The sequence below is a fragment of the Podarcis pityusensis genome (genome assembly GCF_964106645.2).
Source record: "Podarcis pityusensis genome assembly, chromosome: 13".
NCBI classification, from domain to species: Eukaryota; Metazoa; Chordata; class Lepidosauria; order Squamata; family Lacertidae; genus Podarcis; species Podarcis pityusensis.
The window spans coordinates 53,105,299-53,117,621 of record NC_138038.1 but is presented as its reverse complement, the minus strand read 5'-3'; the positions used below and the strand labels follow the sequence as shown (position 1 = coordinate 53,117,621).

Here is a 12,323-nt window from a genome sequence, read left to right as displayed (position 1 = left end):
TCGCTTTGAGTTCTTTTTGGAAGGGGGAAAAAACCCCAACTAAATAATTATGCAATCAATCAATCAATCAATCAATCAGTGATTGAGAACTTCATTCGCTATTTTGGCCTGGGAACGGTCTCATTCTCATTCTCTCTCTGTACGTGCTCAGAGGCACTCTTGCCCACCCCACATTCGCTCCCATTTCAGAGAAACAGAGGTTCCGCGGCTAGGACGAAGCCTCCTAATAATAATAATAATAATAATAATAATAATAATAATAATTTTATTTATATCCCGCCCTCCCCAGCCAAAGCCGGGCTCAGAGCGGCTAACAACAGTAAAATAATACAGCATTCTAAAATCAATTCATTCTAAAATCAGTTCAACGGATGGAGATTCCCAAATTGGAGGGCGAGCGAGGAGTTAAAAGCGGGGGGCGTGGCCGAGGCTGAGAGGGGGCGTGTCTCCCACATGCCCCGCCCTCCCACCCTATATAAGCCCCGGCGCTGCGCTTTGCCCATGCCGTCTTGCCTGCAGCTTCTTCCCCGGCCAGCGGGCTCCCCCGAGGTCCTCTAGTCGGCGCGCCCCCATCGAAGGAGGAGATGTTCGCCGTTTTCCCCGCGGAAGCTCCGCTGCAGCAAGAGCCCGGAGGGGCCCCGATCCCTGCTGCTGCCCCTCGGGCGCTTCCTCCTCCTCCTCCCCCCGAGGACCCCCTGGAGAAAGTCAAGCGCCCCATGAACGCTTTCATGGTGTGGTCGAGCGCGCAACGGCGCAAGATGGCACAGGAACACCCCAAGATGCACAACTCGGAGATCTCCAAGCGCCTGGGCGCCGCTTGGAAACTCCTCCCCGACGCCGAGAAGCGGCCCTTCGTGGACGAGGCCAAGCGCCTCCGGGCTCTGCACATGAAGGACTACCCCGATTATAAGTACCGGCCCCGGCGCAAGGGCGGATCCGGGCGCGCACGGGACAAGGGCGCGCCGGCAGCAGCCTCGCCAGGAACCTTTCCGTGCGCCCCGACGGCCGAGACGCGCGCCTGGAGCGCATACGCTTCCGCCGCGCCAGGAGGGACCCCCGACGGCAGGGGCGCCTGCTACCCCTACGAGCTCGCCCAAGGAGCACCCGGAGGCGGAGGAGGAGGCTACGGGGCCGGATCCCCGGCGCCCTACAGGTGAGCAAGAAGAGCAGCCCCGACGGCGCGCGGTGGGGATGGGTGGCTCGGGGGTGGTTTTGGTGATGGTGCGTAATGCTCGGAGGAGACCCCTCGGGACGCTTTGAGCGCAGGGAGGGACGCTTCGAGTTCGGTCCTGCTCGCGAGTAGACCCTCTGGAGTTTGGAAGGGGCTCACGACGTCCACTGGGTGGTAGGTGAACTTTACTCCGGAGTAGACGCGTGGAAACTGTAGACCTTGCGTAGCCGCGTCCGTAGGTTTCCGTGGGTTGGAGGCGAGCCCTACTCGGGAGGAGGCGCATTGGATTTTTACACCCTGGGAAACAACGTCCGTTAACTTCAATGGGCTGTAGGTGAGTCCTACTCGGAGTAGACGCGTTTTTTAAAAAATACTTTTTATTAAAGCGGAGTAAACGCATGGAAACTTTAGACCCCAGGTAGCAATGTCCTAGATTTCAGTGGGTTTGTGGGTGAGCCCTACTCGTGAGTAGGAAGCTCTTTAGATCTAGGGTAGAAACGTCCGTAGACTGCAGTGGGTTGGAGGTGAGCCCTACTCGAGAGTAGGCGCATTGAAGCTCTTGCACCTTGGGAGTTAGTGGTGTCCTTTAACGTCAATGGGTTGTATGCGCTATTAGTCCTACTTGGAGCAAGACTTCGTCTCATTTCAGCGAGAAGTTTGGGAAGCTCTCCTCGGAGTAAACCCATTGAAACAACGGCCTCGGGTGGTAGCGATGTCCAGTTTCAAGGGGCTGCGTGCAGTGCCGTCTCTACTCAAGAGTAGACTCGCGGAAGCACTTGGACTTCGGGTGGCAGCAACGCCAGTTCACTTCACTGGGTTGCATCAAGCAGTCGCTTCTGCTCAGAGTAGACCCAGTAAAAATAATGAAAATGGCTGTTACTTTCAGTGGGTCTACTCGGATCAAGGCTTGGTTTGATGCATCGCAATGATTCTGTTGAGGGCGACTAATACTGCAATAAATAATTTGGACTACATTTGGAGCTTCTCGTGGAGAAAACCTTCCCTCTCTTCCAGCCTCCTTGCAGGCGATCCTGTGCGTGCTTACTCGCGAGTAAGCTCCGCAGTGTCTTTTCCAGCTTGGTGGGTGGGTGGGGGCTGCGATCCTGTGCGTGCTTCCTTGCGGAGGAAGCTGCAGGGAAGCGCAGCGGGAGGGTTTACTTTGGACTTGGTGGATCGGGACCATTTCGGCTTCTCACGAAACTGACTTCCTGGATTTGCCTTCAGCTGAGCGTGCCAGACGAGCCTTCCTCTTGCTTTACAAAAGCACCGAAGAGAGGGAGGGGGAAAAAAAAGAGAAAATCTCCCTGTTTGGTTTCCTATCCAGCCAGAAATCCCATCCCGTGTTCCGATTTGCAGGAATGTTTTAACGCGTGCAACAAACAACCTCCCGTTTATTTATTTAGTTGCATTTATATCTGGGTCTTCTCCCAGGTCCTAGGTCTGCGCTCTAACCACTATGCTCCACCACCGGCTCATAAATCAGGTTTTGTGTTTTTCCAAATTAAGCGCCCCTTTTTGCATCACCAAAAAAATGTGAATTTTTTCTTTAAATTGCGTCTCTATCTGGAATGGGGAACAGGGGAACTCCTTGCTGCAGTTCCTCACTAGAGCTGCGCCTATACAGAGGCTGCTGCAATTGGCTGCTAAATTCCTGGGGTCCAGGATTCAGTTCTGGGATCTGTGCTGGGGGCAGATTTTCCGGAATTGGCTTAAGTGTCATCTATGGAGATAAGCTTTTCAGCTGCTGATTGTGTTACAAGAACAGGACACCTGGGTTCTCCGGAAGGGGGGGAGAGGAGGGAGGTGCCTTTCCGCACATCTGTTTCCAAATGTTGTTTCTAGGGCAAGGTAAAAACTTCTTTTTGTGGGGAGAATGCAGGGATTTTTTGAGAGAATCTAGGAGTCCCTACCCACCTTAAATGATAAAATTTAAACACTGCTTGGTTGTTTGTTTAGCAACCTGAAAGCGGAGATCAAGCAAGAAGAAAGAACTGTGATTCAAAACTTTAAACAAGTTGAAATAACAATAGACTACAAAAGATGATTTAAAATTGCATCCGCCTTCTTTGCTGCCACCCTAGTCGAGAACCCAGATTGCCCAATGCCCCTTTACAAAAAATAAAACGGTGCCCCCCTCTGTTTGAGGGACCCAGGAGTCCTGCCTCCCCTCTGTTTGGGGGACCCAGGAGTCCTGCCTCCCCTCTATTTCGGGAACCCAGGAGTCCTGTTCCCCTCTATTTCAGGGACCCAGGAGTCCTACTCTCTCTCTGTTTGGGGGACCCAGGAGTCCTTCTCTCCTCTGGGGGACCCAGGAGTCCTACTCTCTCTCTGGGGGACCCAGGAGTCCTGCCTCCCCTCTGTTTGGGGGACCCAGGAGTCCTGCCTCCCCTCTATTTCGGGAACCCAGGAGTCCTGCTCCCCTCTATTTCAGGGACCCAGGAGTCCTGCTCTCCCTCTGTTTGGGGGACCCGTAAGTCCTGCCTCCCCTCTGTTTGGGGGACCCAGGAGTCCTGCCTACCCATGTTTGGGGGACCCAGGAGTCCTGCCTCCCCTCCGTTTGGGGGACCCAGGAGTCCTGCCCCCTCTATTTGGGGGACCCAGGAGTCCTGCCCCTTCTCTGTTTGGGGGACCCAGGAGTCCTGCCTACCCATGTTTGGGGGACCCAGGAGTCCTTCTCTCCTCTGGGGGACCCAGGAGTCCTGCCTCCCCTCTGTTTGGGGGACCCAGGAGTCCTGCCTCCCCCTCTGTTTCAGGGACCCAGGAGTCCTGCCTTCCACCCCTGGGCTGCCCTCCTTCCTTCCTGGAGCGATCCCCAGCGCCCTGGCTTGCTGCCCCAGATCTGTCTCAGCGTCATGCCCCGGCAAAGCTGGGTGGGTGCTGGCCCTGGCAATCTGGGCGTGCCCCCCCACCCCACCCGGGGGGTTGCCAGCTCCTTGGGTGCTCTCCAGGGTGCATCATCGGCCTGCCCTGCGCCAGACACGCAAAGGGGAGCCCTGCCCCTCAGGTCGTGACCGAGGGTGGCCTAACTCGCACTCACACCCGAGCTGCTTGGCATGTGGGGTGGGGAGGGAGGGAGAAGGCATGGGAGAGGCAAGCCTTGCGGGTGTCATGGGAGGGAGCCAGGACTCCTGGGTCCCCCAGGCAGAGAGAGGGCAGGACTCCTGGGTCCCTGAAACAGAGGGGGAGGCAGGACTCCTGGGTCCCCCAAACAGAGGGGGAGGCAGGACTCCTGGGTCCCCCAAACAAAGGGGAGCAGGACTCCTGGGTCCCCCAAACAGAGGAGGGGCAGGACTCCTGGGTCCCCCAAACAAGGAGAGCAGGACTCCTGGGTCCCTCAAACAGAGGGGGAGGCAGGACTCCTGGGTCCCCCAAACAAAGGGGAGCAGGACTCCTGGGTCCCTGAAACAGAGGGGGAGGCAGGACTCCTGGGTCCCCCAAACAGAGGGGGAGGCAGGACTCCTGGGTCCCCCAAACAAAGGGGAGCAGGACTCCTGGGTCCCCCAAACAGAGGAGGGGCAGGACTCCTGGGTCCCCCAAACAAGGAGAGCAGGACTCCTGGGTCCCTCAAACAGAGGGGGAGGCAGGACTCCTGGGTCCCCCAAACAAAGGGGAGCAGGACTCCTGGGTCCCTGAAACAGAGGGGGAGGCAGGACTCCTGGGTCCCCCAAATAGAGGGGGAGGCAGGACTCCTGGGTCCCCCAAATAGAGGAGGGGCAGGACTCCTGGGTCCCCCAAACAAGGAGAGCAGGACTCCTGGGTCCCCCAAATAGAGGGAGGCAGGACTCCTGGGTCCCCCAAATAGAGGGGGAGGCAGGACTCCTGGGTCCCCCAAATAGAGGGGGAGGCAGGACTCCTGGGTCCCCCAAACAAAGGGGAGCAGGACTCCTGGGTCCCCCAAACAGAGGGAGGCAGGACTCCTGGGTCCCCCAAACAGAGGGGAAAGGTTTGAGGATGGAGAGCGGTGGTCCGGATTCTGGGGACCCCTGGGGAGGCGGGCGGAGGCTGCTGGGTGAGGAGCGGCTGGCAGGCCGGCCGGCAGGTCCGGACAGGTTTGGGGGCTCTCAGCCAAAACTGGAAGAACTGGCTGGCGAGGAATGCAGGCCCGCCCGCCCCACAGGCCCCGGGGGATTAGCTTTCTCTCTCTTCCCGCAGGTGGCGAAGGGCTGGGCCCGGCAGGTGCTCTCCTGGCCACCTCACAGCCTAGCGCACAACACAACACTCCCGGATTGTGAGCGTTGGAAGGGGTCCCTCAAAGGTCATCCAGCCCAACCCCGGAGGTTGGCTGATTTAGGGCAGGCGAAAGAAAGTTAGACAGCGGAACTCCCTGCCGCCAGAGGCAGTGTGAGGTAGGACAGGCTGAGAGAGGCAGCGACAGCGAGCTTCAGGGCTGAGTGGGGGGATTTGAACCGGGGTCTTTACGAGGGCCTGGCCTGACACGCAGGCTCTTGTAATAATAGTAACAATAATAATTAGTAAATAAATAAATCCAATAATATATAGATCCGTGGCTATGGGGTGATACACAAATTTAATAAAAAAAATAACCACATCGTTGCCTTCCCATGCAAATTGGAGAAGTTCCCCTCCAATTTCTTACAATATTAGAGATTTTTTTTTTTAATTATACTTTTCAGATATATACATTTCACTGATTTTTTACATTCATTTGAACATTTTAAAACTTCCTTCCCCCTCTTTCTGCGTTTCCTTAATTTGATTTTTAATATATTCTGCCATATCCGAATTAACGTCATTTGGAAAAGGATATTAGAGATGTAACAAGAATTTGCTGTCTGGTGTGGCTTCAGGGCTCCGGTTATTTACGTATATTAATATTATTTCATTTGTTATAGCGGCTTTTCCCTCCCAGAAGCTCAAGCTGTGCTGCGAATTCTTCTCCTGACTATCTTTTATATCCTCATAAAAACCCTGTGGGTTACATCCAGTTGAGGTTCATGGCAGTGTGCGGAATTCGAACCCAGGTCTCTTCCCCGCCCCTGATTCTCTTAACCAGACCTAGGCAAACTTCGGCCCTCCAGATGTTTTGAGACTACAATTCCCATCATCCCTCACCACTGGTCCTGATAGCTAGGGATGATGGGAACTGTAGTTCCAAAACATCTGGAGGGCCGAGTTTGCCTATGCCTGCCTTTAACCATTGCACCACGCAGCCCGAGACCGCTTAATCGCCGGGGTTTCGAAGGCCCGTGCAATAAGAAAACCAGGCCTATATTAGATAGATAATCTAATATATGAGAAGGTGAAGGTCCGCAAGGGATTTTTGAGCCATGGGATAAGGAAATCACTTTATAAGAAGTGATTATAGTTGATTATAGTCTTTTAGAAGACATCTGAAGGCAGCCCCTGTTTAGGGACGCTTTCGATGTTTGAGGCATTACTGTATTTTAACATTTTGTTGGAAGCCGCCCGGAGTGGCTGGGGAAGCCCAACCAGATGGGCGGGGTATAAATAAAAAAAACCAGGCCTGCCAGGAGAGCCCTGGTAGACTATTCCTGAGAATGGAGGTTCTATTTCTGAATACCCATAGTATATATGGGGTGGGGGACTGGCGTCTGGGGTTCCTAGGGTGGTTAGTTGGCCACTAGGGGCCTCTGCGGATGTTGTTCTCGCCTGCTCCTCCTCCTGTTAAAACAGGATCCTTGAGATTTACGGATTTTGAGACTTGAGAAAGTCCTTATTCATGCAGCACAGACTGCGGAACTCCCTGCCACAGGAGGCAGCGGTGCCCACTAATAATCTCGATGGCTTTAAAAGAGGAGGAGCCATCCATGGAGGAAGAGAGGTCTACTAGCCAGGATGGAGGCGGCAGTACTCCTCTCCCAAAAACCACTTTTTTGGGCGCATGGAGGCACTTTGTAAAAAAATATTTTATGTGTCAGGCTCCCCTGTTTCAGGGACCCAGGAGTCCTGTTCTCCCTCTGTTTGGGGGACCCAAGAGTCTTGCCTGCCCTCTGTTTGGGGGACCCAGGGGTCCTGCTGGTGTCAAGTACGTGTATGAATATTCTTTCATTTCAGAAGCGTGAGCTGGGCTGGAGAAGACTGGTCGGTGTTTGTGCCGGCTGCTGGGAATTGTAGGGCAAACTACAGTTCCCGCGTCTCCGTGGGGGAGTTTGTGCGCACCAGGAGCGCTTTAAATGTGTGGGTTGGGATGGATGACCTTTGGGGGTCCCCTTGCAACGGTGCGGTTTCGTGCGCGCAAGGCGATCCTAGCGGGTGGTGCTACAACTCCCAACGCCCTCTCTCTCTTTGTTTCCACAGCACCCTGACGTACGGCGCCCAGCCCTCCCCGGTGATGACCACGATGATCAAACAAGAAGGTGGCTTGCAGCAGTTTCACCACTCCTTTGGCGATTTCCACGACGTGATGACAGCTTATTCCCTGCAGGCGTGCGACGCTGCGGAGGGGGCGCCCCAATATTGCATTTCCCAGCACCCCTACTTGGGGTTCAGCAACACACCTCCACTGACCCACCTTTAACTGGTTTGAAGGTGGCGGAGAAAGGACTGATTTAATTTGGTTTTTTTGGGGGGGGTGTTGGTTTGGGGGCTGTTTTATTTCCCCAGCTTCGTGCAAAAGGGGATAAACTTAATTTCACTTGTGCAGAAGTTTGTGTCTTGCGTATATTGAAGCGGGAAGATTTGTACAGGACATTTTTTTCTTTTTTTACCTTAAGAAATGAAGGAAATGGGAAACTCTTAAGGGTGGGTGGGTCCCAATTCCTGCTAGCAGGGATTCCTCGTTTGGGTGGGTGGAAAGCCTAAAGGGAAGGGGGGTTATATTTTGCTAACTACTTTTTTTAAACAAGTTTTTATATTAAAAAAAAGGAATAAAAGCTGTTTGTGTGAAAGACCCCGATTTGTGGGATGCGATGGGCAGGGGGGTGCTTGCGGGCTCTTGGCAAATTTTAGAGTTGGAAAAGGGACCTCCAAATATCATCTAGACCAACCCCAGACCCCACAAGGCAGGAATTTCATCCGGGACGCTATGGAGCAGCAAAATAGTGCCCCTCGGTTGCCTTGGACCACAACTTCCCGGGGAAGTTCACGGCTGGCCATGTATCCAGGTTGCTGTGCTTTGTGCGTTGAAGCGGGTTGGGCTGGATGACCTTGTGGGGTCCCTTCCAACATGAAAATTCTGCGAAATGTGGCTGAGGAAGTCTGGATGTGCCTGGAAACCTGTAGCTGCAAAGGTGCAAAGATGGCTGGAAGTTTTAAGGGGGACAGAAGAACAAGGAACTGCCCATACAGAGCTGGACCATGGATATAATATAATAATTTATTTATTCCCCAGCCACTCTGGGCAGCTTCCAACACAATATTAAAATACAGTAATGCATCCAACATTAAACGCTTCCCTAAAGAGGGCTGCCTTCAGATGTCTTCTAAAAGTCTGGCAGTTGTTTATGAAATGCCGCAAAAATCCCTGAAACGAGAAGTAATCAACTAGAAATATCATCTTGTAGAATTAAACCAAAGAACAAAAATCAGAAAGTTTAAGGAAAAAATTGGAAAAACCTAGATTAACATCAGCAGTAACATCTAGACCAAAAGAGCGTTTCGGCCCCGATCTTGAGTTTGTTTAAAATCTAAAACAGCTTATTTTATATTCCTTTCTTTGAATTTATGCTATGTAGGTTTTTAAAACCTTTTTGTAAAGGCAATAGAGTTTTCACAGCCGAGTCCTCAACTCCTTATTCCTACTGCGTGGTTTTCTTTAAATAGGACTAAAACCTGCCATTTAGGTTTTCAGACCTTTTTTGTAAACTCAGGGGAGCATTTCAGCCTTGTTCTTGAGTTCGTTTAAAATCATTTGAGTTCGTTTAAAATCATTTAAGGTTTATGATTTCTCTTATTTCCTTCTGAGGAAACTGAATAGTTCAGTGAAATGAGGTTTGTAGCCAACATACCGTTAAGGCTTTGTTCAATTCTAGGTTTTTCTAATTTTTTCCTTAAACTTTTTTGATTTTTGTTGGCTTAATTCTATAAGATAATATTTCCAGTCGATTACTTCTCATTTCAGGGATTTTCTAATTTTTTCCTTAAACCTTTTTGGATTTTTGTTACTTAGTTTAATTCTAGAAGATAATTTTTCCAGTCGATTACTTCTCGTTTCAGGGATTTTCACAGCATTTAATTTGTTTTGTGTGATTTCTCGGTTCCGTGACTGTCTCTTTTTCTACAGGAAAAGGGAATTGGCTGCTTCTGGGTACCTCTGGCACAGCGCAGGCACCCCTTTCTGTACCCACCTCCCGCCAGTCTCTGGCGATGGGTGACTCACCTCTTTCGTGCCAGGACAGGCGTGTGTCAAGGGTAGGGCAGGCTGCCACCCACAGGCCCGGGAACCGGAGCGAGCCCAGTTTTCGGGGGCAGCTCTGCTCCCCGCCCGCCCTCGAACATGTCCCTTCCAGCCCTGATCCGAAAAGGGCGAGCGGAATTGCTTAGATTGGCCTCCTTAGAAGGAAAGGTTGCAGCGTTTGGGGGCATTTCGGGTCAAGAGACAACACGGTCGACTTAAAGCCTTGTGAATAGCGCAATTCTCGGCTGTGACTTCTGCATTACCGGCGGGGTTGAGATGGATGACCTTTTGGGGGACCCCTTCCAATCCGGATGCTGCTTTGAGTGAAAACGGTGCATATTGTTTTTTCCCCAAAAGGCTTTTCTCAAATAAAAACGGCACAGCAATTCCCCTTCCTCCTCTTGAGGAGACTTATTGCAGGGTGGGAAAAGGAACATCCCAAAACACGGTTCGAAATTCTCAAGGTGCCCGTCACATTTTGCCACCGGCGCTGGCCCAGTTGCGACTACGTGGGCCAGTTTAGAAACCTGCAATAATGCACAGTTAATTCCATTCCCACTGTGTGTCTGCTTCTCCTCATTGCATACCGAGACGTGCGAATTGTTGGTCACCTTTGAGGAAAAGCCGAAAATGCATTGGAGTCTGGGTGCGGGGAGAAATTATTAAGTTTAGCACACCTTTCCGGATATCGCTTTGCAATGGCTGCCTCCTTCCTGTGCTCCGAGGGAACCGGATTTTGCAAAGCTGGTTTCTTTACTGCCCACTTTTTGGAGGCTACGGCATTAAAGCCACACGATTAAAAATTGGAGCGTAAAAATAAGCCGGGTCTGGAAAATAGACCCTTTTGAGCGTCAAAAACTCCAACCCAGGGTAAAGAGGTCTTTGGCACTCGGTGGAAGCTGTGTCACAAATGCACCAATTGCACCTCTGGTCTGTAGGTTAGGGGCCACCACAGAAAAGGCCCTCTTCTCCCCCTGAGCTTACCCCCATGTTCCCCCGGGCCCTCTGCTGATCTCAGCACAAACCCATTTAAAGGGCCAGAAACAACCTCGGAAAATGACACCAAAACAGCGTCCAGCGATCTCTTGTGCCTCTGTAATTGCAATCCCAGGAACGCTCCTGGTTTTCAAAACTCTTTCCAGAGGTTGAGAGAGTCCTTGCAGGCTTTTTTCAAATGTTGTTCCCAATAAGGCCGCTTGGTTTCTCGGAAAAATAATCCCGCGTTATAATTTTAGGGTTTCGAACACAAATTTGAGTATCCTGAACCAGCTCGGCTGTTTTGAAACAGGAGCTTTGCTATTATTTTAATGGTGTGTATATATAAAACAGAAAAATTGGGTTGGGGGGTGGGGGGTTTACATGAGATCTAAACAGAAGACCAGCCAGGAACCCGGCTGCTTTTACTGCATTTTGGACCAACTTGAAGTCCGGGGACAGTCTTCAAGGGGTGGCCCCAAGCAGCTAGCATTGCAGTAGTCCAGCCCGGAGGTTGCCAGAGGCAGTAGCCATGTCATTTTGGAGGGAGGGGGCATCGGGGCAGCCTGTCTCCCTACAGATATTTTGGCTCCTAGCATCCTGGTTGCGCTGTCTGTAACTGAGTGGGGTTTGTGGTCCAAAAAAACCAAGTTTGGGAAAAGTGCTCCCCAGAGACTGATGAATTGGGGTGACAGTGAGCCCCAATCTTTTCATAATCCTAATTAAGTGATGGGCAATGGATCCCGCACAGCTGGAAGCACATCTTTTTACCTTAAATACATCTTAGTGTATTTTTGGTCTTTGTGGACTGGGGAAACCCAGCCAGATGGGCGGGGTACATATAATAAATTATTATTATTATTATTATTATTATTATTATTATTATTATTATTATTAAAGATCTATGCTGTTACAAGATGCGATGTGGGCCTCTAAAAATCCCTTCGTAAGAGATGGAGATGCTCCCTTTGGGGGTGGCCACTGAAAACAGGCTGCAGGATTAAACCCACCTGTGATAATAATAATAATAATAATTTATTATTTATACCCCGCCCATCTGGCTGAGTTTCCCCAGCCACTCTGGGCGGCTCCCAATCAAGTGTTAAAAACAATACAGCATTAAATATTAAAAACTTCCCTCAACAGGGCTGCCTTCAGATGTCTTCTAAAAGTTTGGTAGTTGTTTTTCTCTTTGACATCTGGTGGGAGGGCGTTCCACAGGGCGGGTGCCACCACCGAGAAGGCCCTCTGCCTAGTTCCCTGTAACCTCACTTCTCGCAATGAGGGAACCGCCAGAAGGCCCTCGGCGCTGGACCTCAGTGTCCGGGCAGAATGATGGGGGTGGAGACGCTCCTTCAGGTATACAGGACCAAGGCTGTTTAGGGCAGGTGGGCAGTTAATCAATGGAACTCCCTCCCACAGGAGGCCACCAACCTAAAGGGCTTTGAAAAAGGATTTGACAAAACCGATGGTTTGCCCCTGTGAGAAGAGGTCACTGGACTGGATGGGAAATTGGGTTTGATCCAAGCTCTTAAGTTAGCATGGAGACTCCAGCTCCAGAGACAGTCTACCTCGATTCTGAGGTAGGGCTCAGCAAACGTTTTCAGCAGGGGGGCGGTCCATTGCCCCTCAGACCTTGTGGGGGGCCGGACTATATTGGGATGGGGGGAAATGAATGAATTCCTGTGTCCCACAAATAACCCAGGGATGCATTTGAAATAAAAGGACACATTCTACTCATGTGAAAACACGCTCGTCCGCAGGCCGGATTGAGAAGGCAATTGGGCCTTAGTTTGCCTACCCATGTTCTGAGGGGTATTTGGCCCCCTGTGAGAACAGGGAGCTGGGCTGGACGGGCCA

At 51.6% G+C, this 12,323-nt stretch overlaps 1 protein-coding gene across 1 annotated transcript; it reads left to right on the top strand.

The window, feature by feature from the left end:
- The first annotated feature begins 514 nt into the window (after positions 1 to 514).
- SOX15 (SRY-box transcription factor 15) lies at positions 515 to 8,003 on the top strand. The gene is made up of 2 exons (XM_080978250.1): positions 515 to 1,153; positions 7,451 to 8,003. Exons 1-2 carry the CDS (start codon positions 585 to 587, stop codon positions 7,668 to 7,670), a joined length of 789 nt encoding a protein of 262 aa, XP_080834376.1. The 5' UTR covers positions 515 to 584; the 3' UTR covers positions 7,671 to 8,003.
- Positions 8,004 to 12,323: the final 4,320 nt, after the last annotated feature.

What these genes read in the sequence shown, in the direction of transcription:
- SOX15 (XM_080978250.1), top strand. Translation starts at nt 585, where the DNA reads ATGTTCGCCGTTTTCCCCGCGGAAGCTCCGCTGCAGCAAGAGCCCGGA. An exon ending in GGATCCCCGGCGCCCTACAG is followed by an intron (nt 1,154 to 7,450) that starts GTGAGCAAGAAG and finishes TTGTTTCCACAG; the next exon opens with CACCCTGACGTACGGCGCCC.